The sequence below is a fragment of the Annulohypoxylon maeteangense genome (genome assembly GCF_022496945.1).
Source record: "Annulohypoxylon maeteangense strain CBS 123835 unplaced genomic scaffold GGS22scaffold_3, whole genome shotgun sequence".
Classification (NCBI taxonomy): Eukaryota; Fungi; Ascomycota; class Sordariomycetes; order Xylariales; family Hypoxylaceae; genus Annulohypoxylon; species Annulohypoxylon maeteangense.
The window spans coordinates 983,557-1,006,189 of NW_025953250.1; the positions used below are offsets into that span (position 1 = coordinate 983,557).

The 22,633-nt window shown below is 48.0% G+C and overlaps 8 protein-coding genes across 8 annotated transcripts; 3 read left to right on the plus strand and 5 right to left on the minus strand.

Annotated features, from left to right (window-relative positions):
- Positions 1-873: 873 nt before the first annotated feature.
- On the minus strand, positions 874-2,288 carry GGS22DRAFT_91643 (uncharacterized protein). Its single transcript, XM_047968406.1, has one exon. It carries the CDS (start codon positions 1,908-1,910, stop codon positions 1,260-1,262), a length of 651 nt encoding a protein of 216 aa, XP_047821815.1. The 5' UTR covers positions 1,911-2,288; the 3' UTR covers positions 874-1,259.
- Positions 2,289-4,103: 1,815 nt separating this feature from the next.
- Positions 4,104-6,137, minus strand: GGS22DRAFT_154725 (aminotransferase family protein-like protein). The gene is made up of 2 exons (XM_047960093.1): positions 4,958-6,137; positions 4,104-4,870 (listed from the first exon to the last, which is right to left on the minus strand). Exons 1-2 carry the CDS (start codon positions 5,662-5,664, stop codon positions 4,249-4,251), a joined length of 1,329 nt encoding a protein of 442 aa, XP_047821816.1. The 5' UTR covers positions 5,665-6,137; the 3' UTR covers positions 4,104-4,248.
- A 2,981-nt stretch (positions 6,138-9,118) lies between these two features.
- GGS22DRAFT_185365 (uncharacterized protein) lies at positions 9,119-11,587 on the plus strand (the record flags this gene model as incomplete). The annotated part of the gene is made up of 2 exons (XM_047964313.1): positions 9,119-10,341; positions 10,420-11,587. 2 exons carry the CDS (start codon positions 9,119-9,121, stop codon positions 11,585-11,587), a joined length of 2,391 nt encoding a protein of 796 aa, XP_047821817.1.
- A 932-nt stretch (positions 11,588-12,519) lies between these two features.
- GGS22DRAFT_91681 (uncharacterized protein) lies at positions 12,520-14,019 on the minus strand. The gene has a single exon (XM_047968408.1). It carries the CDS (start codon positions 13,856-13,858, stop codon positions 12,671-12,673), a length of 1,188 nt encoding a protein of 395 aa, XP_047821818.1. The 5' UTR covers positions 13,859-14,019; the 3' UTR covers positions 12,520-12,670.
- A 248-nt stretch (positions 14,020-14,267) lies between these two features.
- On the plus strand, positions 14,268-15,440 carry GGS22DRAFT_185367 (homoserine dehydrogenase-domain-containing protein; the record flags this gene model as incomplete). The annotated part of the gene is made up of 2 exons (XM_047964314.1): positions 14,268-14,304; positions 14,380-15,440. 2 exons carry the CDS (start codon positions 14,268-14,270, stop codon positions 15,438-15,440), a joined length of 1,098 nt encoding a protein of 365 aa, XP_047821819.1.
- Positions 15,441-15,488: 48 nt separating this feature from the next.
- GGS22DRAFT_91697 (uncharacterized protein) lies at positions 15,489-16,082 on the minus strand. Its single transcript, XM_047968409.1, has 2 exons — positions 15,845-16,082; positions 15,489-15,788 (listed from the first exon to the last, which is right to left on the minus strand). The coding sequence occupies exons 1-2, from the start codon at positions 15,953-15,955 to the stop codon at positions 15,537-15,539; spliced, it is 363 nt and encodes a 120-aa protein (XP_047821820.1). The 5' UTR covers positions 15,956-16,082; the 3' UTR covers positions 15,489-15,536.
- A 700-nt stretch (positions 16,083-16,782) lies between these two features.
- Positions 16,783-18,854, plus strand: GGS22DRAFT_154739 (uncharacterized protein). The gene is made up of 2 exons (XM_047960094.1): positions 16,783-17,328; positions 17,389-18,854. Exons 1-2 carry the CDS (start codon positions 17,261-17,263, stop codon positions 18,728-18,730), a joined length of 1,410 nt encoding a protein of 469 aa, XP_047821821.1. The 5' UTR covers positions 16,783-17,260; the 3' UTR covers positions 18,731-18,854.
- A 63-nt stretch (positions 18,855-18,917) lies between these two features.
- GGS22DRAFT_154741 (MFS general substrate transporter) lies at positions 18,918-21,901 on the minus strand. Its single transcript, XM_047960095.1, has 3 exons — positions 21,020-21,901; positions 20,292-20,753; positions 18,918-20,228 (listed from the first exon to the last, which is right to left on the minus strand). The coding sequence occupies exons 1-3, from the start codon at positions 21,371-21,373 to the stop codon at positions 19,434-19,436; spliced, it is 1,611 nt and encodes a 536-aa protein (XP_047821822.1). The 5' UTR covers positions 21,374-21,901; the 3' UTR covers positions 18,918-19,433.
- Positions 21,902-22,633: the final 732 nt, after the last annotated feature.

The window sequence follows — 22,633 nt, forward strand, 5'->3', positions numbered from 1 at the left end:
ACTTGGTTTAATTCCTACGTGATATCCCTCTATTATCTCCTTACTATTCCCTCTTGGCCATGCAAGTGAACCTAGTAGCGGTATAAGAGTTATGTTTGCATTTTCAGCGCTGCTGCCGCACTGCCGTACTGCTCCCTTTAAGGCAATATAGGACCTCGCTAACCTCGGGGCTTTGGGGGTTTACTGCATGCGCTGTGTCCAGGTATAAGGCAAATATGCTGCTTATTGACCGTCTTGAAGGATGAAGTAATACACTATTGGCAGATTTAACATCTGACGGGCGTACGATACCAGATTTTATGCCCAGATACGCCAATAGAAATTTTTGTAAGATAATTTGTAAGGTGGCTGAGTGATTATAGGTGGTGTCGGTCGGAGAACAGCGAAGGGGTTCATTGGCAGGTTTAGTATTAGCTAAGACTATAGAGAATCAAACGAGACTAGTCTTTTCTTTCTATACTGCTACATTCAGGGTAGGTTCCAAGTTCCCATACATTCCCCAGATTAGATGATTCAACTCACCCCACACTTTCTCTTTGTCGATACCCCTTTCACAACCTATCTATGCTGCTATGCATTTCTTATACATTTAATGTCCATGATATCCATGTCCTTCGTGGGTCTTCATATTAGTCCTGCTAACCTAACCAAAATGCTTAATAGTAAGACCAGATAATCTAGTCCACGAAATAGCTTCCATGTCTCTCTCCTCTCCAATGGATTCTTATCAGGCTCCATTAAATCCTATGCAGTATGCCCAGCCTATTTTGGCGACCCAGTAAGTGAAATTCACGGCTTTGTTTTAGTTCGGATAGCCACTTAGAGGTCTTAGACAATATGTAGGACCCAACTGACAACTGTCAACGTCAGGCTCTCGCTACCCAGCATAAAGGCAAAATTCGTAGTCACAAAAAATATTGATTTTACTACCTATCAACATGAAAGGCCCAGGATTACTTGTGCTAGGATCCGTCGTGTCTCGAAATTGAATGGGTCATTACTCCTTTTGCCCCCTCGCAGATGGGTATCTCGCAAAGAACGGCTTTGCCCTCGTCACCCATTTCCTTTTCTCTGCGATTCGTCACATACTGTAACTGTCATGTAAATAAGTGCTGTGATCCTCAATAGAGTCCCACCGGAACGCCGTTAAATCAAGATCCAACGCATAAGAACCGCCTGTCCCATAAAGTCATAAAGATCAAGTCAATCATAATCCATACATAAGCCATTAAATAACCTCGTCGTAGTCCACGGCATTATTAATCGTAAACGTGCACTCCGGTATCATATGCACCTGCGTTGTCCCACGGGTCGCCCGGGTGTTGTGGTGGCGGGGGAGGGCCGCCGAGTTGGATAAAGCCGCTTTCGAACCCCGCGGGTGCAGGAGCCATCGGAGGAGGTGGGGGAGGCGGTGGTCCTTGAAAGCCGTGAGGGTGGAATTGCGGCGGTGGCTGGAAGTGTTCTTGATGGAACTGGGGTTCAACGCTAGCAGGCCTCGGCTGAAAATGTCCCTGGTTATGGCTTCTGCCTGGACTAGCACTCCCATTGCTTGACCGTGAGCTAGAGCGAGAACTAGCTGCACTGCGGCTTGGACGAGAGTGCGAGTGAGCGTGCGAGTTAGAGCTAGAATGGCGCTGCTTCTTGTAAAACTGAGCAAATGGCCCGCTCAAAATATGAGAAGCAAATCGCTTGCGCCTGTCATCGCGATCATCCACGTAACGGGTCACAGCACCCCCAACACCGTAAAATCCCCAAGGATCGTCTCTCCAGACGAAGGAGTCCGAGTCCGATGAAGACCAAACGGAATATAGGGAATCCGCCGAGCCGATAGAGCCTGAGCGCCCCGAATATACCGACGACGTGTCCGAGCCATAAGATTCGTTCCGTCGCATATCTGGACGCTGGGCCATGTTGAATGACGGCGAGATGTAGGTAGGTTTTATACTTAGAGGGGTGGCGATTGTAAGCTGAGTTTAGATGCCGAAGCTATGGCTGATGATGCTTCTAAGCTTAGCCCTGGTTATCTGAAAAGGTGTTCGCCTTGTGGCAAATTTAGATGAAAATTAAATCAAGACAAGGTCTTATTGCCTGTATATGATGTTAGAAATGTGAAAATGAGGCGAGGAGTTTAGGATGGGAGCCCATCGACAGGGGCGGTATAGACACTGTTAAATATTCACAGGGACAGTGTGTACAATTCATCCAGGAGGCTCCTAGGCAGGGCAACACAGGTCTACCTATCAGGACGATGTTCGTGTGCTCGGGCAACGTCTCCCCTGCACCTTATGCATTCAGGTATACGGCACAACGGGGATTGGTGGGGTGTAAGCCACGGTGAGCACAAAGATCGATTCGACGGGAATGGGCAGGAATTGCAGCTAACTGCAGAGGATTTCTAAATAGGTGAACTCGCAGTAGCTCGACGTCAATAGCATGAAAAGAATAGGGGTCTGCGTCAGTGGACGAGAGTAGTTCTCGATGTTGACGGCCAGAGCAGCCTCATCACCTCGCTGCCAATCGGTGAACTCTTGTTTGCCCTATTTCTCAATCAATTGGAGGGTGTGCCCGCAGATGTGCCCGCATGGCTTCACCTAACCAAACTGGATTCAACTGGTCTCAAATCACGAACCAGGAACTAAGACAGTCATCTCGCCCCGTTTCTTGGGTCAAGACGGGGGTAAATCAGCTGCAGCCATTGCATACCACTGGCGCTGAATGAAACCCCATCCGCTATTCACGCCTAGGTCTGCCACCAATTGAGCCTCATCGCCCGGCTCACTAGGTAGGATTCTTGGGAAGCAATGAATCTTGTCACTAGTGATGGTGAGGGAATAAATTCCCCGCGAATTCGACATCTAGTCTTAGGGGAACTGAAGTCTGATGATTCCTATTTTGCCCGAAGAGTACTAGATATGCAGATGGGGGGGTAGAGGAAGAGAGAAATCGAAAAGGGGGGGAGGAATCTCTAGGTAGAGATCTCCCCTCCAGATTTCCCCTCTATGCTGCCCTATTCTCCGGCCCCGAAAATTATTGGACTTGGTTGTAAGATAATTTCTTCGCCGGATACGTTCCGACAAAGATGATTGGTAATTAATGATGCCGTTTCAACCCCGAAACCCCTCGATGAACAAAAAAGTATGACATCGATCCTGGGGTAAAGTCGACGCCCGCGATTCCCCAATCCTAAAGTCAACATCGCTGCATCGGTCGACATCGGCCGACATAATGGAGGGTATGGAAGCCTCGCCCGACCACAAAAGTGAAGCTTACCTGTATGTGCGCATGCGCTTCATTGTATGCTGCATTCTGACGTTGACCACGTCTTCAATTGACCTGTCAGATGAAGCGAAGCGCACAAGGCGCACGTTAAGGGTAATGATGTGGGCGGAAAAGACTTCGATATGGAACAAGGTGTGTTCGGAATGAATTTTATGAGATGTGACAGCGCCCCCCACCTACATACTTAACAGAAGGTACATTAAGACTTTAAGATTATGATTGTCAGTTTCAGAGAGCACAACCTGAACAGTAATTAATTAGCTAATATAGACACTGCCAGGTGACATGATTATGGCATTTCAAAGTCTAACGCTGTTACCAAAACTCTATTAATATATTTATAAAGTAGGTATCTACCTAGGAGTAGGTAAGTACGTTCATCTATAGTAGACAACTTCCAATGTTCATATGAATGCCAGTTTCCTTTGGGCAGCATTTAAATGAATACTATAACAGTACCTATATTAACCCGAAGTTCCATAACCTTCCTAAAATTCAATACCTTTTGCCAACAAAGTTACAAATCGAACTCGAACACGTTATCTCAAGTATGAGAGATGATTTATTTTTAGGCAACCAAAGGACATGTTTATTCGTGCATACCTTATATATGTACCCGATGAGGCAATCATACATCTCCCAAGATATAATTGGGGAAAGGGAATGTGTAGATATTCACCACCTATATCAAGAACCGGTGAATATAAGAACTGACCAATCACCAAGTATTAAGGCGCTATTCGTCGTTAGATCGCTCAATATATAGAATCATGAATATCGGCAGTTCCATGTTACCTCTCGGGAGACCATCTTTTTAGACGCAAGGAAGCTTTGTATGAGTCTTATAATGTCGACCCGCTGTATCCCGGAATCAGTTTTGTATTCAAATTTGACTACTCGTTCCTGCTCTTATTTCCACTCAAGAGATTCTCAAAACTCTATACCCAAAGGTATCGTCTAGTTCTATGTCTATCGTATACCTTTTCTTACCCGATTACAGAGATCAAGTAGGACATGGGCAGCCCACTCGAAATCAGCTCGGTCAAGGTAAATCTGACTAGAAATCCTAACCCAGAATGCGCCTGCATAGTATCTCGTCGCTATGAAAGTGTCGAACTCCTCTACCGACTTTATGGTAATCCAGTCAGCCACTGCTTTCGCTTCCGTTACAGGCACCCTACCAATATGCCTCCCCTCTCCTGGTTCTTCTGTAACTTCTAAAGGAAGTCTCACGTTGGTGAAACAGCAACTTCGAAGTGTACCTGTGTTGTTCTCAAGGACATCCGTCCCCAGAATCGTCGCCATTAACTCACCACCTTCCTTTGCCATATTTATACAGTAGTCACATATTCTCTTTTCACCCCCGCAAACCTGCTCTCGGAACTTCGATGCTTCTATGACACAGATGTATGGCGTAGTATCTATCGTAGAGACCTTCTCAAATAAGTTAACAAAATAACTTCTTTGAGATTGCATCTCCCGCTGGGCTGTCGGTTGATACCCTTCTGCTGTAGGATAGGTCGTCCTAATTAAGGCCTGGTTACGATAAGGCACATACAATACCGCGCATCCACGAGGTACCATGAACCATCTATATAAACTCAGTTTGCAAGAATCATCAAAGGATGTAAATGAGATATGGAATCAGAAACAAATACAAGAGAATAGGCAAGCTCACTTGTAGCAGTTACTGATGAAGAAATCTGGCCCGACGCGGGAAAGATGACGCAGGTCGATATGACCTATTCCATGTGCACCATCGATGCAGCTTAAAATGCCATACTCTTTACACACGGACACTAAATCTTCCCAAGGGAAACGCACGCCTGGGAAAGTGAGGATAGTATCAAACATAGCCAACTTGACCGACCTTCCCTGATTCTGAATCTCGGTGATGGCCGCACGAAATCTATCAAGGATCTCGTCATTCTCAATCGGGTAGACCAACTCGATGCTGTGTCCTCTAACCCGGGTAGTTTCCTCTAAAGACTCTATGGTCTTGAGACAGGCATCATAAATAGTACTGAAATAGAGTATGACATCGCCATCCTGATACGTCAGATTTCTCAGGACGGTGTTGACTGCCGTAAGAGCATTCGGCACAAAAACGACTTCGTCCGTTTCTGCTCCCAGAAGCGGCGCGACGACGTCCCTTGCTTCACGTAAAAGTCTAGGATAGGTGAACCGAATGAACGTGTCCGGTCTAGCTTCTGTTTCGCACTGTAATCTCCGTTGATAATCTCGAACGCACGATGGGAATGCGCCGAACGAACCATGATTCAGTGGAATGTAGGAAGCGGCAAAGTTGAAATAAGCTTGGCGCGTTTCTCTTCCAAACGGCACCGCCGCCGCTACTATCGTCGGCTCATCACGAAGCTTCCTCATGTTTACCTAGTGCGGGTTATGCCGGACTGAGATGTGTTTGAATAAATTCGAATTAAGGTAACGAATCCAGGTAGAATCAAGGTCGAATCAAGGTATTTTCGTGGGGAACCAGAGTTTCGGTTTCACAGTAATTACTAGTGTGCCATGAAAGTTAGAGCTAAAGCCCCAAGGCTCAATAAGCTCAAGGTTCTAATCGTTATAAGCGCGACTTCAGGTTGCACAAATTAGATAGTAAACCACGCTATTAACGCTATTGACGATTAACGGACAGACGGGCTGAAAAGGTTTGATCGCTCGATCTTTAATTGCTGATCGCTGATCGTTGATCATCAATCGTAACAAATCTGTAAATTCAGTTACCCTTTTCAAGCTGAGCCATAACAGGCATGATAAGGCGTGGTTAGCAGCTAATGGCAACTGAAATCACACGTGAGCATGACATTAATAGGTACTTTGTCAGCACATCAAGTACCTAATAGGTACCCCAGATGTTGGATGTTGGAGGAACATTGAAGACAAGCTCTACCACGGAACAGATAAAACGTCGGCTGGTACGGGATGACACCATCTACAAGATCCATAAGATCTATCTACCACATATCTATGTAGTTCCAAAAACCATCATATTAAATAAAAGCATCCATGACAAACCTTTAATCATCGTAATATATTACCTCCGGCACTTACCTTAATATACCTAGATACAGCACTTACTATGTACCTAGTATATCGTACCTGCAACCTGAACATGTCACAAGCTCGAGATACCTTGAGCGCTGAACTTCCAAGGTTGTTTCAACGACATGGGGACTTGTAAGATGTTAGATAATCGTGATACACTTGCATATCTGTACATTACTCAGTGCTGATAATAGGGATTAAACCGATGACAAAATTCAACTAGCGGATGTATCTGGATATGGAAGGTAACTCTATTCTTCCAAGACAAAGCGGACTCCCTTCCTAATTTGTACAGGGAAGCAACGTGCCGTGTATGTGTTAAGTACATGGAGGGAGATATATTATTCCTCATCGTGGTTTAGTGTCCCTTCGTAACTCGGTCACCACGACTCTCCGGATTATGCTACTTCAATGCATCTCGATAAGAATATGTGAATCATTCTTGTTCGATGTTGTAGTCTTCAACTCTGGACTTTCCTTAGCTTCCTTCTCTCCGTCGCTTAAGTACGGTGAGAACACTTTGACGGCCACCGAGCGTTCCTGCTTTCATTACCTACAAGTTGGAATTAGGCGCGACTAAGTGTGACTAGTGGAGTCCTAGGGAGGTTTAACTTGTCCAGCTCGTCATAAGGAAGCAAGTGCCGGAAAGCGGACCACCAGTGGAACTTTTCGCCTGTAAGCTAAACTTTTAAAGTTGGCGGAATCGATATATACATGTGGGAACGCCCTTATTGGTACCTACAGTAGTTCAATGGTTTGCACTTATTTTAGGTATATTGCAGAATACATCAATAGTACTGCATAGTACTATATGTGGAGACAACGCCGTATGAAGGTGCGCAGGGACATAGGGGGCACGGTCCTTGCTGGAAAGATCCGAACGAATAGTGTAAGACGTTAGGCTAGGGGAAAGAAAAAAAACTTGCAACGGTCGACATAACGCTCGATGCTCGATGCTCGATGGATGTTTAAATAAAAATTACAAACTAGGGCACAACCGCCGCAAACACGAACACATCCACTACACATACACAAACACGAACGTGCCTTGCATCTCCACTTCGTCTGGAACGTTAAAAGAATGCCCATGTGCTTCGTCCGGCTGTATTGCTAATACCTTAGTTGTGGACCCAACCGAGATCTATCCGCACTCCCCCTCATTTCCAAGTTTTCTCTTTTCGTTTTTCATTTTCCTTATGCCGTCCGTTGTCCGGGAATATTGATTGCAGACAAAGAACTAGGTACGTAGTACAATTTGCTGAACGGCTGAATAGGCTCAACTGAGAGTAGCGAATTGGCGAATCTGGAGCCGAGGGACATATTGCCGTCATTAAGGTACAGGTCATTTCAAATTACATGCCTACCTCCTAGGCATATTATCTACATTATTTACTTAGGTAGGTAGGTAGGTACCTACTGACGCAAGAGGTTCTGATGCCATCTCATAACACCATGGTGAATTACATCCCGATGAGGATAGGTTACTCAAATTCTATTCAAATCTTGATCGTGGTAACTGGTCACATTAACCTCTAGAAGACGACATACGGCGGGGATAGTCACTAAAGCTACGGCACTCAAAACCAACTCTACCTCAAATCCCCCTCGAGGAACTCCTGTTCTTTTTGCCTTCGCACATTTAACAATAACCTAAAGTCCCATTGCCAAGAGATCAAATGGCGCTCCGACGAGGTATGATGAACTGGGCGAGACCAACCGATCAACCCGGATACCAACCCAGTTTTTTGCTTGCTTCTCATCAGGTTTCAAGGGCTTACCCACATATATCTAGACCGAAGCCTCAACAGTTATGCCCTAAGTGGATATATGAGTAGATGGCAGAAATGGGTAGATGTGAAGAATAAAACACGTGAAATTTGGACAATCCATTCTATTTAGAGATAGAAAGGTTCGATGTTGTAGTATAAATCAGAACACGATAGTAAGTACATTATCTTTCTGCACCACTTACATTGAGTTCATGTACGCGCTGTATGAAGAATGTGGAAGATGTGGAAGCAACTGCCCTCCATCGGTCCATCCCATGCTCCACGCTCCTATCTTATCCAGATCACCCATGTCCTGGAAAATACCTAGAGCCTGTAAGGAATGTACATGTAGTTCATGTGGTTTTGGACGTATGTAGTATGTGGGATGTATGTACCTAGGAGGTAGGAGGAAGGTATGTAACGCGCCAATGAGGCTAGATTGGCTTTAAGAACTGGCTTTTGAACTATGATTGATCCATCATATCCATCATATCCATCATTGATCCGCTCAGCACCTGCCCCCCTTCTCAAAAGTCCGAAACCCACTAGTCCAAGCATAGACCCCCCCTGATTTGTGCTGGGGCTCCCTGTGCCGAGCCCGTAAAGGCTACTAGCCACTGAGACTAGAACGGGGAACGGCTGTTTTCCACCTATGGTCAATGGTCTGTGGCCCTACTTACTATGGTTTACTTACTACCTACATCCATACTCCATACACTCCATACTCTCTCCCGACTGGAGCCATTCAACCTGTCTACAATCAACATCATAACAGACAACTTGCAATTGGGACTCTCGATCCATCCGACACGACGACAACGTTTAAAGAAAGGGCATTAGCGATTAATTATTAACCATCAAATAGTCTGGAACGTATTTTTTTGGTACTCATACTCGATGATCTTCTGGGGTCGAAGTTGTGGTTAATCGTGCTCCTGATGCTGCACTGCATCTCTATCCCTTCGCACGTACAGTAGCGCTCTCCCTTGGAACCACCCACAACAATGGGTGCCATCGACAACGAGAAAGCATCTGAATTGCGTCGCGACTCTTCACTCAGAGCATCAGTCAGATTTTCAAATGTCCAAGGCAACGATGAAGACTACGACCTACAGGCAATGGGGATTGCGGATGGCTTTCGACCGGTAGAATTGACACATAATGAAATCTCGAGGCAATCGACGACCACACCGCAAGACGCCCCGACCGTACAAAAATCACCGCCAAGGCCGTCGAGTATCACGAAGCCTCATCAAAGGAATGAATCTTTGGCATTGCAACATGATGGGTCGACGACAGATTCGGACAGCGATAGGACAGGTCTCGACAGATCATCAACTAGAGACTCGACTATTTCAACGTCGTCACCATTTGTTGATGTTGAGGATCCGTATGAAGGCCCGTCTGGTCCCTCACATCCGTACCAGATGTACCCTCAAGATGTTCGACTAGCACGAACAGCGAGTCTTGCGACCACGTCGACCGCGCCTATATCTGAGCAATCATATAATGGACCTCACGGACCGGCGCATCCGTATGGCATGTACCCTCAAAACACTATCCCGGAATCGGATGGTGTACCTAATAGGACGGCGCAAGCGGAGATCAATATAGGATTTCCTGGGACGACAGATAATTATCAAAGAAGAATTGGTCCAGAAGGAGAAGATGTCGCGGATTTGATTGGCCCTGATGGCCATACAGAACAACTACCCCCTTATACAAGGTATCCTGAAGAAGCATATACGAGGAAAGCAATGGGTGTAGAAACGCCTCAACCGGCGCCGGTGCAAGCTATGCCATCGATACAACCGATTCAGCAACCAGAACAGCAACCACAGCAACCACAACCACAACACCCACAACCAATGCTAGCCATCCCAGGTGCCGGCGGTATTGGAATGGCTACCCTAAATCCCGAATTCACATCTACCGAGGACCTAGGCGATATGAACTCGCCTCAGTCTCGACAATCTGTCCGGAGTTTCACATCTGATAATAGCCAGCGCGGGTTGACTGCTACCCCTCGGTCGGATCAAGAAATATTAGACGAGAAGAAATCACTCAAGGATTGGCAAGTGACAGCGAAAAGGAGGGTTTGGGGTATTGTTCCGTGTTGGGCTATCATCCTGGCAGCTATTGTGCTTGTCTTAATGGGGATAATCTTGGGGGCTGTCATCGGCACGTTACTGAATCCTCATTTTAAGAAACCACCCCCTCCAGACAGGTAAGGGTCTTAAACATCGTCACTAAGGACGGCGGTTTTATAACGTTTCTCCAATCTTTAATACTAATCTGCAAATAGGCCGCCATCCCAAGCACAATCTCCTAATAATTGGGATACTCAACCTCTTAGTACCTTACCTCCGGATTTACCTCCCCTACCTACGGGGACGTATTCTATGTTTTTAGCGAGGAACAACCGAATATCCAATACTTGCTTCACAGATCCGACACTTGCTCAGGCATGGAGCTGCGACCTTACCTTCTTCCAGCTTAGCATGAACGTTAAGAAACTACCTGGTCAACCAAACATATCTGATTATTCCTTCGGATTTTCTTATAATGACACGTACAGTCTGAAAAACAATGTTTTCACTTACGGTGTACAACCACCCGATCTAACAGATCTTCAAATGAAGCTCGTTAGCGACATTTTCGAGGTACCCCGAGGTCCGGCGTGGAATTTCGAGATTTCCTATAATAAAACTGCTATCATCCCCGAGCCATTTATAACAGCTAGCTCGGGATCTCCTCCATCTTCTCCTACATCCAGTTCAAATCGCCGCCGAATGATGTTTGGCGGCAATGATGCTAAGCGCAAGGGTGTAATGGCTCAACCTGGAGATAAGCCATGGGTTTGCCATTGGGACAACACCATCTTGGAGGCATTCATATATGCCGGCCAGAATAACAGCTTCAGCCGACCGATCGATCCGGGTCCGACGACAAGCCCCCCAGCATCTTCGAGCGATAGTAAAGTTTCAGCAGCAGCCACCACCTCGGGAGCCGTAGCAGACGCTGCAAATGATTTTTCCGGTCCCTCGCGTGCGCCTTTCGCTGACGATCTCCAAGCAACTACTTCGGTTTCCGACGGTCTCCCCAGTACTACAACTGCTTCAGCTTCGGCATCTACTAGTGGCTTCGACAAAGACCTCCCTATGCCTAGCGGTACCCCTTCGATGCCTTCCCCGCCTTACCCGCGAGTGGTCAAGGTTGAAGAGCGTCGTAATGCGGGCTCTACGACTGTCAAACCGTGGTGTCGCCAGTATCAAATTCGTGGTGATAACCAAGCACCTGTTCCGGCTTTGGATGCGAACGGAAAATTCATCGATATCGTCATTAACGAAGATGAGGGGGGCTACGACGAATCTGGTGGGTCGAAACGAAAGATCGAACGCTACCTGGGGACCCGCAACAGTGCTAAAGGCACTGATATGAGCGATTGCGGTTGTATATGGTGGCTCTCTTGAACGCCGGAAAAGTTATGTGTAGCGTTGAGGTTTTTTGTCTCTTAATATCCAAATGTGTTTGAGCGAAAGTGGGATTTCATCTAGGTATTGTACATAGCATCCATTGTCTCACGAGACGGCGCATATCATGTTCCGGCGTTCAGGGGAGCAGCTTCACTCACGAGCCTACGAGCTCTCGAGGGGCTACTGGTTTTTTATTTTCTTTGTCACCTCCACAAAAGGACGAGAGCGGCTAATTTCCCCGTATACCATTTTTTTCTCCGTCATCGATCTATCCGCGGCGCTTCGGAGGGAAACGGCGTTTTTGGGTACACGACGGGGCGATATGCTTGTGCTGTTTTCAGGCAGCCCGAGCTGAGGGCTTACGCTGTTAATAGGTTCGGCATATGCTTCTGTTTTGCTTTTTTGAATATGGAATTTTGGGGATGTTGGGGGTATATGGATATATCATATATATATAGCGCATCCTGTCGAGATACCTAAACCCTGTAGTACGAACGAACGCTAAATATTTTAGATACGGTTTTTATGTGTTGTGTTTTTGTTGAGATTTGTTTGGGTTGGTGAGATAAGTTGGTTTATGGGTGGTGAGGTTGGTTTGTGTATGGCTTGTGGTAGGGGGAGAATGGATCGAGTCGGATTCATGTTGTATATTAAAATATCTGCTGCTGTGGATGGGTGATTATTATAGGGATGTGTGGAAGGAGGGTGGTGATACGAAAATCTAGCGTGTAAATATGATTTATGAGATGTGCCTACAAAACAAGACGATGCCTATTGCCTTAGTATGCTGAATTTATCTTGTAATTTGTTGACTAGAATCCACCGGCTAGGGTAAAGGGGGTTTCTTGAGTGAACATGAAGTCAACAGGGTTAGTTGTAAATATACTTCTCTTTAATCACAACAATATGATAGACTAAAGTTGAGCTTAGCCACACTTCCAATCCTCGTTTTTAAGTGACTCTAATTTTTAAACGCATTACAAAAGGGGTATCTTTGATTCTTCATAAAACCCATAACCTCAACTCTTGAGCCACGTAGTTCGACATGAGCCGAGTAGATTAAACACAAATGCAACGTCATCAAGAAGAACTCTTCTCATCCGCAACCCCCTTCCCTTTTCCCCCATCCCCAACTTCCTTATCCTTACCACCAGAACCAGAACCACCAACATCACCACCAGCAGCCCCCCACTTCTCAGCCAACCCATCTAAAAAGCTTTCCGCCATCTTCTCCGCGCGCTTAGCCCCAATCCTCGCCCTCCTCTCCTCAATCTCCCTCCTCCGCTTCTCCCTTGCCTCCTCCCTCTCCCTCCTCACATGTTCTGTATTCTCCCTCTCGCGGCCCAGCCCCTCCATCTCCGTCTTCCTCGCCCCCTCGTCCCGGCTGAACTGGTAGAACCCCACGCCTTTCGTGCGGATCTCCGCGCCCCCGTCGAAGTGCGTGTCCGGCGGCGGCGTGGGCTCTTTGTCCCGTCGCGCGGCTAGCGATTCCATCTTCGCGTACGTGTCGTCTTCGGGGTTGAATGCGGCTGATTGGATCACGTCCCCGAAGATCAGGTTCGCGGGCGCCTTTGTCGGCTTCGCGGCCATGGCTTCCAGTTCTGCGGCCCCGAGCTCGATGCGTTTGCGCTGGCGCTGCAGACGCGCTATCTCGGCGCGCGTGCCGCGGCGTGTGCGTCCGAATTCGTCTTTGTATTCGATGAGCTCGTCTTTTCCCCCATCGTCGGAGTCGTCTTCGGAGTCGTCTGTCCCCGAACTCGAGTTATTGGCACCGTTGGGGTCGTCGTCGGGATGTTTCTCCGCCCACTTGCGGTCGAAGTCGACGAGCGGCGCGGACTCCCCTTCCTTCGCGATGTAGTCCCCGCGCTTCATGGCGGCGTACAGCCGTGCCTTCTCCTCCATCTTGCGGCGCGCGCGCACGAGGTCTTGTTTCTCGTCTTCGGTGCCGCGGATTTCTTTCAGGGAGAGCTTCGCGCTGTCTTTGTCCCTACCGCCACTTCTGCCTCCATCCTTGCTATCTGCATTTGTCGTAGCAGCAGCAGATCCCGGTTTCCGCTTCGCTCTGACGGAGAATACGTCATCCTTATTCTTCGACGGGCGGGCGCGGCCGGCTGATACGGCGGAGGACGAGGCAGAAGCCGGGCCAGAGGCCGAGGTTGAGAGGAGGGATGTGAGTTGGGATGCGAAGTCGAGGGAGCTCGAAAGCGGGATCTCCTTCTTTTGCCGCTTGGAGGGACGTTGCCCGTAGAGGTTCGGGTCCTGCGGCATTGTGGATTGGAACAAACACCGAAAAGAAGCTATTTACGGGATTAGGTGTGTAGTTGGATATTGGGAGCGGAGTAACGTGGATGTTGGACGGATGTTAGGCGGATGTAGGTAAAAAGTAGAAATCGTTATTTCCGTTGGTAATAGGACAAGAATGCTGTTACTTCCAAAGGTTGGTGCTAATTGAGGTAAGGCAAGACGCTAAATCCCAAGGCTTGAAGCTTCCAAATCCCGTGTCGAACCCACTGCTCCACTATAATTCCAGGCATGTTACCCCTTAAATTGCCCCGCGATCGGTCTTAAAGTTTGGAAAATTACCCCACGTCAAAGCACGCAAGAACGTCTACAGTCAGATTTTACAGCAAGACTTATCCTACAGTTTAAACCGATACAACAGGAATTGGTTGGAATTATGGCTGCTACTAACAAAGTATTCGTCGCTATCATAGGTAAATAGCTCCAACGGCAGAAAAAGTTTAAAGGGTAATTCAATTGGCTAATATAATCCATCTACTACTAAACAGGCGCTGGAGGGGTTGGCAAATGCTTCCTCTCACAATTCCAAGCTCTATCGAAAAGACGACCTACGCCCAAGTTGAGCCTCTCGTATATCTCAACTAGCAAAAAAGCCCTCTTCCATGCCGACTATTCTTCTATCGAAATCGACAGCGCCATTACGGAGCTCGCCGCGTCAACCAAAGCTCCATTGAGCTTGCCGCAGGTAGCCGACTACCTGGCCGCGGCGCCTTCAAAGGTTATCCTCGTGGACAACACCAGCTCCCAAGATGTTGCGGATAACTACCCTCTTTTCCTGAGCCGCGGAATCAGCATCGTTACCCCCAACAAGAAGGCCTTTTCAGGTTCATATAAGCTATGGCAAGATATCTTTACAGCTGCTGCTACTTCTGGAGCCAAGGTGTACCATGAATCTTCCGTCGGAGCAGGTCTTCCGGTTATCTCGACACTGAAAGACCTAGTGGACACTGGCGATGAGGTGACCAAGATCGAGGGTGTATTCAGTGGCACCATGTCTTTCCTTTTCAACTCGTTTGCCCCCGTCGAGGGTTCTGGTGGCCAATGGTCCGACGAAGTCAAGAAGGCAAAAGAATTGGGCTATACGGAACCGGACCCTCGTGATGACTTGAACGGTCTCGATGTTGCTAGGAAGCTAACGATCCTTGCGCGACTAGCTGGCCTTCCCGTTGAGTCGCCAACTGCCTTCCCCGTGCAAAGCTTGATTCCGAAGGAGTTGGAGTCTGTCGCGAGTGGTGACGAGTTCTTACAGAGGCTGAATGAGTTCGATTCTCGAATGGGAGAAACGAAGCTTGAGGCAGAGAAGCAAGGTAAGGTGGTAAGATTTGTGGGCAGCATCGATGTGGCTTCGAAGGCCGTTAAAGTCGGACTCGAAATGTTCGACAAATCGCACCCGATCGCGGGTCTTAAGGGAAGCGACAACATTATTAGTTTCTACACTAAACGATACGGAGCAAATCCATTAATTATCCAAGGCGCCGGCGCTGGAGGAGAAGTTACGGCGATGGGTGTCACCAGCGACTTGCTCAAAGTACTGTCTCAAATCTCGTAGTTAAAAACTGAGGAAACAAAAATAGATTGTCATTTCGTCATGTATTATTGTCGTTGTCTATAGCATTATAGGCATCGTATTCCGCATATTTCGTGGCTAATCGTAGGCATGTCCCGAGTGGACGGTACGTTTCTGACTCGCGGATGGGCCGGAGGCAAGCGCAGTTGTGGAGCCGGCGTCATTTGGTGATTTCGCCAGGCTTGTTCGTCGTTCCGTACCCTTGCGCGAGATGCGACCGGGTTCCGAAATGTCATTAGGTTGAGGTCGGTTCAGTCGCCAAAGCCAAAGGCAGAAGTCGAAGACGATGAGGCTCATGATGGGGACGGCAAAAGCTAGGCTTGCTAGTTTCTAAGCCAAATAAGTTAGCAGACGTTGAGGGCCGAGGACAGAAGATTGGTACGCACAAAAAAGAATGCGATCCATGAAATCAAATTCCAAATTCCGTCCGAGAACAGAGCAGTCTGGAGGGTATGCGGATACCAAGCCATGGTCAAGTCTGCAGATATCTTGTGCATTGTTGGAAGTTTGACGTTGAACGTTAACGTTGAAGAGGTTGTTGAAGTTAAAGTGGATGGTGGTAAGTACTAAGTAGGTAGTGAGCTCGGCGCGATCGCGTCTTTAATTGAGCAAGGTGGATAAGATTCAGGAACAAAGTTCAAGTATCAAACTGGGGTAACTATTTGTGGAAGCAATGACCTTCTTTGGGACAAAAAGATCAATAAATAGGTACTAAATAGTACTAGTAGGGGAAGCTATGAGCTTTTTAAAGTTTAAACTGTATAGGAATAAGAGGTTATTGTGATAAAGAGAAAAAAAAGGGAAAGAGCGAGCGAAGGAATTAAGGAGATGACGTTCGGGTCTAATAATAATCTGTAAGGCACGGAAGGGAAGGAAGAGTCCCTGGCGATCTGACCCTGACCTAAACCTTGAGACTCAATTTTATTCATCTCGTGGTAATCACCCGAGCCTTATCTCTTTGACATATTGTTTCCCTAAGACATTCGATGCAAACGACGAGAGTACAATATCTTACTGTACTTGCTTAACTTGAGATATCCGATGTTTCTCTTACCATTACCACTTTGGAATAGCTTCAGAGCCGACATAGTAAGACAGCTTGATTAAGCAAGTCCGCTTTGGTCCACGGTCTGTAAATGGTGCATCGTGCCTATCTCCGTTAGGATTACGTCTGTTTAGTAGGTACACCTTGAACGATGCCCTAAGTTCCCCATCGCATCACTTTGGAATGAGACTGGTTGTCATTACACAAGCGTGGCACCGGCATCCAATGACATACCGGTCACAAGTTACGTACAGGGGGGTCCTCAGATGTTAGTGGTTGGTGTCAGTGGCAAGCTCGGAGCTCCAGCTTATCATATCATTTCTATTTTCTTGATTGATGTCAATATTACCCCGGAATATCGTCGACGGAGGAGATACTTAACAGGAAATTTGAGGAAGTCCCGAGTCGTAAGAGGAAGATGACCTTGCCATATTGGTCTTACGATCTTCTAGAAGATGAAAATGGAAATCATGCTCGGCATTCACGACCGCAGTACTACGCTGTACGCTACCTGGCTCCACTCCGTACCTCCCCGCGTCAAGCTTTCCGCCTTCCATGATCTAAGATCGACCACCTTCCAGTTTTATATTTCGCCAGCTGTCACCGCCTTAATTTACCCGCCATATTCAATATTCATATATGTATTAATACACGGTATCATGACTGGAACGAGTTGACAGCCATATTTCTGATTTATCCATGATTTCAATTCGGAACTAAGATTCAAAATATATCGCCGAAAATTATCTAGTCGACGATGGCGACTCCCTGGGCAGAGGCCGAGAGCCACGAGCAATTCTTCGTCCTACTAACAGGGGCCAACAGGTATGCGCTCTTCTACAAATAAATGAAGGATTATCGTGTCTTAGATGAAGAATTATATAGTGGTGTCGGTCTTGGTATCGGTCAGCGGATCATCGACGAATTCCTTGCTTCACGATCTCTGTCCTCACACTTGATTCTCATCCCTACGACTCGCTCGGTCTCCAAGTCTCGCGACACCGTCCTCGCCCTACGTACCCATCTACAAGAAACAGCCAGCACCTCGACCCAGCTTCAATCACGAGGAGGCTCTGGCTACGACCCCCAATCCGCTGCCTCTCGTGTTCACATCCTCAGTATCCAAGTCGACCTTTGCAACCTTCGATCGATATATGATGCCGCGAAGCAGTTGGTTCATGGCAAAGTGAGCGACCCAACTGGCTTGATTAGCGATGTAAAGATACCTCGTCTCGATGCTGCCCTCTTCAACGCAGGGATTGGTGGATGGTCTGGGTTAGACTGGTTCGGATTCGCAAAGCAATTTTTCCAGGTCGGGCTTGTACAAAGTTGTACATTCCCTGCTTTCAAGAAAGCATTGCCCGCTGCTGTGATAGACCAGCGCAAGCTTCTCGGAGACTCAGCCGCTGATCTGAAAATCCAACCACCTGAGCTAGCTGAGGTCTTCACCGCCAACGTCTTCGGACACTATGTCCTTGCACATGAGCTCCTCCCGCTCTTAAGTCGCTCGCGATCAGACGAGCTCGTGGGCCGTGTCATCTGGACAAGCACCATCGACGCCAGTCACGAACACCTCAGCTTCTCAGACTTCCAAGCGCGACACGGCAACCCACCCTACGAGAGCAGCAAGCGGATCACAGACCTCATCGGCCTCACCGCGAACCTACCCGGCGTGCAAAAGGCATCGGCCCCGTACTTTGCCTCGCCCGCCGCCGCCGACAAGCCCATCAAGCCACGCTTCTACGTCACGCACCCGGGTGTCGTATGTACTCCTCTCTTTCCCCTCCCCTGGATCCTATTCTGGGGCTACTACGCTGCTATGTACGTCGCCCGCTGGCTCGGCTCCCCCTGGCACCCCGTCGAACCATACCTCGGCGCCTGCGCCACCGCCTGGCTCGCGCTCGCCGACCAGCAGACTTTAGACCACCTCCGCGCCGACCGTGTGAAATGGGGGACCAGCGCTACCCGTACCGGCCACGTCGCGCCCAAGAAATCGGAAGTCGACGGCTGGGGATGGGACGGGGATGTAACGACTCCCGGTGAGAAAGAGCATGAGAATGAAGTAGGCGTTTTGCAAAAGTCCTCCGGGCGTAAGTGGGACGCGCAGGAATTGACTAAGGAGAAACGAGTTGAGTTCGAGGACGACGGGCGTAAGTGCTGGGAGGAGCTGGAGAGGTTGAGGACGGCTTGGGAGAATGCGCTTGGAGAGGGTGATGCTGCTAAGTAGTGACATTACGAGATTTATTTAGTGATGATGCGGTGTATACTACTATATCCCCGAAGCTTAGTTCGGGTTAATTATTGCGATGACATTGCGTTGCGTTGAAATATATATATATGCCTACCATTTACGACTATACTCATCATGATATTTATGCGAGCATATCTATAATCTCGAAAGTACCACACAAGTGTAAACACCAAACTCATATATATTTACGTATATATACCTAGGTATGTATGTACTGCAACTATTCACACTACGAAACGGGTATCATGTACCTAAACAGCATCCATCCATCAGCATGCGCGAACTTGAACACACATACACGAACATGAACACGCAAGCATCGTCTATCCCACCCGCCCATCCTATCCTACCCATTCATACTCTCCCACATCCCATCCCAAATATCCATAAGCCCAAATCATAAAACCCCCATTTAATAGAAAAAAGATCCTACTCAAGCTCAGCAGCAGCCGACCCATTCCCAGAGTCAGGTCTAGACCGCCCCATCAATGATACCATCAGCCCAAGCTGAAAAAGAAGAAAACCTAATCCTCAATAGGTTCACTGTTCGTGTCGTGTCATATCGTATCCTGTCCTACATAGCCTATGCCGAATTTCCGTCCCGGATAATCCCATCGCGCTAGCCATTTAGCTAGCTAGGAGCTAAGCTACGCGAACCATTGAAAAAAGGAGACCAGACCTAAATAGCTGTCCCCACAGCCCCGTTCCCGTCAACAATACCGTTTGCCTCACTGCTGCTCCTGTTCCTCTCATCGCTCCTTACCCTCCTCATAACTAACTTATCGTCGCGTCCGAATAGTCCGAGCGACATTGGTAGAGGTACGGTGACGAGTGCTACTACTGCAGTGAAGATGAGCGCTTTGTCCATATTTTCCGGCGGGTCCGCCGTCTCGTCCGCCTTGAGCGCGTCACTGATGATGATGAAGATGCCACCCAGCAGCTGCCCTCCGGCCCACGCGATCGCGGATGTGACTTCGGGACTCATCGGATGACCCAGCTCGCATAGGAACTCGAGGGCAACGGGGACGAGAGAGAAACTAGCTGCGCCGAGGATACTGAGGACAACGTAGGGGCCCGCGATGTCGCGGGTACCTGGCATCCAGATAAAGACGAGATAGCTCAGCCCGATGACAGGCACGGCGATTTTAATAGCAAGTAAAAACGCTTTCGTACGGTCGAGAATTGGGCTGGAGATGGCGGAGGCGACGAGCCCGACGACGATGAGAAGAGCACCTGCGATGCCGGCGTCGTCGGACGAGAAGCCGTAGGGGAGCATGATCTGGTTGAGCAGTGAGGAGACGCTGTTGAAAAAGCCGACGTAAACCGCATACGGAACCAGGATCAGCCAGATCTCGAGAGACTTAAGGAGTCGTAGAGAGTCCTTAAGCGTAGCCTTAGGCGTCGATCCTGATGGTCCCGGCGGAGTGGGTGGTGCCGCCGGGATGAAGAAGGATGGGAGCGCGGCTACAGAAGACTAGAGTTGGGTTTGGTGTTAGCATAATCGCTGCAAGAGGGAAACCGCGCGCTCAGAACGTACGATGATAGAGACATAGAGCACAGCGTTGGAAATATCGCTAGGTCCCGAGACCATGAACGGCACGACTAACTGTCCGATAGCAGCACCGAACGGATTTGCTAAACTAGCCAAGGCTGTGGCGGCAACGCGACCTCTATTCGTGAACCACATGTCGGAATACCGTGTCGGGGCGCTCAGAACGAAAGGCTGAGCCAATCCAGTCAGAATCTGACCAAACATGACGACACCGTACAGCCCTCCATCGCGGGAGTGAGAGCCCGCATAGCGGATCCAGTTTCCGGCGAGGATCAGCACTGCGGAGGCGATTATAGACGGCTTAGGCCCCCAATGCAATGCGTATATTGATAAGGGAAAGATGACGACGAAGGAGAACATAAACGATATCGAGAGCCAGTTGATGGCGGACTCGTCAGTGTTATAGTAAATAGCCGCATTTTGCGAGACGGGCGAGAACGTCAGCCACTAAGAAAATCGGGCGTGTTAGCTATATCCCCTCATATTGGATATACAGAGGTATGTATTGGGGTAGCAGCAGAGCATGCTTGGTAGTAGCACAGCATTTTGTCAAGGTGAGGCTGTGATGTAAAGGATGTATACTAAAGTGATGGTAGAAAGGTATACGACACGGCATCTACCGATTGGTAGATCTCGCAGCCTTTCCTTATGGGGGCCATATGCTGTTTGCCCTTGCTTGCGGCGCAAAAGCTGTGTATAGGACAATAACTTACATCCCAGCTAACGATAATATTTAACAGCGTGAGCTGCACGAGACCGAACCATCGCCTCTTATACACTTTATATGTGATGCTCGCGCGGTCGCCGTTGTCGATTGAAGCGTTTTCTAAGTCTTCCCCCGATCGATTGGCGATGGCCGCCAGATCGTTAATGTCGATGTCGGTTGAGCCAGAAGCTAAGCGCAAATGACCTCCCTTGGTGTGCGAGCTCTTGCCGGACGAACCAGAGCCTATGGGGTTAAGAGCGTATTCGTCTCGTGCCTTCTTCGCAATATCGTCGTCGTAATCGTTACTCGTCGGCGTGGCAGCCGCCTCTTCGTCTGATTTACGGCTATTGCGAGACATCATAGCCCTCTGTATTCTCGTCCGTCCCGCGGGCGCTTGTGTTTCTTCCTGCAACGTCTTTCTTCGGCTGGTTGTCTTTCACAGGCTTTTTAGGTATTTCCCTTATCTTCGCCAACGGAGACTCAGATATTTTCGGTTAGCCGAGTGCCGCCCCGCGTCGATCTACCAATACCCCCCAAATTCCTTGATTTCACCAGCCAGCCAGCTGACTTATTATTACTACGCTGGAATTAATAATCCTCGTCGAATATCGAATATCGTGGTAGTTTAGTTCGGACAAGGTAGTTTCCACCGCTAGGAAATATCGAATCGCTGCGTTTCAAATTATCATCGTGCAAAGAACCGATCAAAATACGACACACGACCACAAAAGATTGGACGAAATGATGGAACAGAATGAAATTTCGGCTAAGGGATACAATGTGATACCATGCTAGGGGAATAAAACGGGATTCCCGCCTAAGAACATCTCTTCAATATTCTACATATATTAATCGTCTCATGTCAACAGAGACTTCTGGTGAGGCCAGTTAAGGTTATTTTGTAACGAGGAAAGCAACCCAGGGCAAGGATCTATCTACGTACACCTAACATCGAAACTAACCAACACACATGGATGCTTTCCCAATAGAGAAGCGACGGGGAACGTAACCGACTTTGATAGGTGGAGCCTACGAGCAGATAGGCCGATTAAGTTAGTTTCATCCCCACAAAACTTCCGGTTCTTTTACCAGCATGGAAAGATCTGTCTGAAGTTAGGAAACAGTGAGGCACACATAACATGTAAGCCCTGAAGGTAAGCGCAAGCAGGATAATAGCCATAAAGTTTAGCGTTTCAATCACCAGCAGTATTGAATGTTAACGGGCTTTGTTGGAGATATGATTGGATAGTGGCCAGGGCACACCTACCCCATCGGGGCACCGTTTCCGTGTAACATAACCCCCCAACTCTTCTCGAGTCTCGAAGAATTCATGCCATTGCAACCCATAAATCTGTAGCCCGCCCGTGACCCGGCAATATAATCGGGCCATCTTCAACGTCTGATGGGTTTCTTTCGGCTGTTCTTTAATTAATGACATGTGCTTGTTGCGCGTCTCGATCTGCTTGATTATAGGGGAATACATGTAACACACCTTGGGGTGGCTGATTATGTGTACTGAAACAACCCCTTAAAGGTAAACAGGTCTATACTACAAATATAATATAGCCATTCAAGTCACAAAATGAAATCTTGCATAGTAAATTGAGTCTGCTGTTGCATT

Bases quoted from the DNA above. Each gene is read 5' to 3' on its own strand.
- GGS22DRAFT_91643 (XM_047968406.1), bottom strand. From the start codon at position 1,910: ATGGCCCAGCGTCCAGATATGCGACGGAACGAATCTTATGGCTCGGAC.
- GGS22DRAFT_154725 (XM_047960093.1), bottom strand. From the start codon at position 5,664: ATGAGGAAGCTTCGTGATGAGCCGACGATAGTAGCGGCGGCGGTGCCG. The intron at 4,871-4,957 runs GTGAGCTTGCCT...GAGTTTATATAG, and splicing joins TTCATCAGTAACTGCTACAA to ATGGTTCATGGTACCTCGTG.
- GGS22DRAFT_91681 (XM_047968408.1), bottom strand. From the start codon at position 13,858: ATGCCGCAGGACCCGAACCTCTACGGGCAACGTCCCTCCAAGCGGCAA.
- GGS22DRAFT_91697 (XM_047968409.1), bottom strand. From the start codon at position 15,955: ATGCACAAGATATCTGCAGACTTGACCATGGCTTGGTATCCGCATACC. The intron at 15,789-15,844 runs GTGCGTACCAAT...TATTTGGCTTAG, and splicing joins CATGGATCGCATTCTTTTTT to AAACTAGCAAGCCTAGCTTT.
- GGS22DRAFT_154739 (XM_047960094.1), top strand. From the start codon at position 17,261: ATGGCGACTCCCTGGGCAGAGGCCGAGAGCCACGAGCAATTCTTCGTC. The intron at 17,329-17,388 runs GTATGCGCTCTT...AGAATTATATAG, and splicing joins CTACTAACAGGGGCCAACAG to TGGTGTCGGTCTTGGTATCG.
- GGS22DRAFT_154741 (XM_047960095.1), bottom strand. From the start codon at position 21,373: ATGATGTCTCGCAATAGCCGTAAATCAGACGAAGAGGCGGCTGCCACG. The intron at 20,754-21,019 runs GTAAGTTATTGT...CGATTTTCTTAG, and splicing joins ATATTATCGTTAGCTGGGAT to TGGCTGACGTTCTCGCCCGT. The intron at 20,229-20,291 runs GTACGTTCTGAG...ACCCAACTCTAG, and splicing joins TGCTCTATGTCTCTATCATC to TCTTCTGTAGCCGCGCTCCC.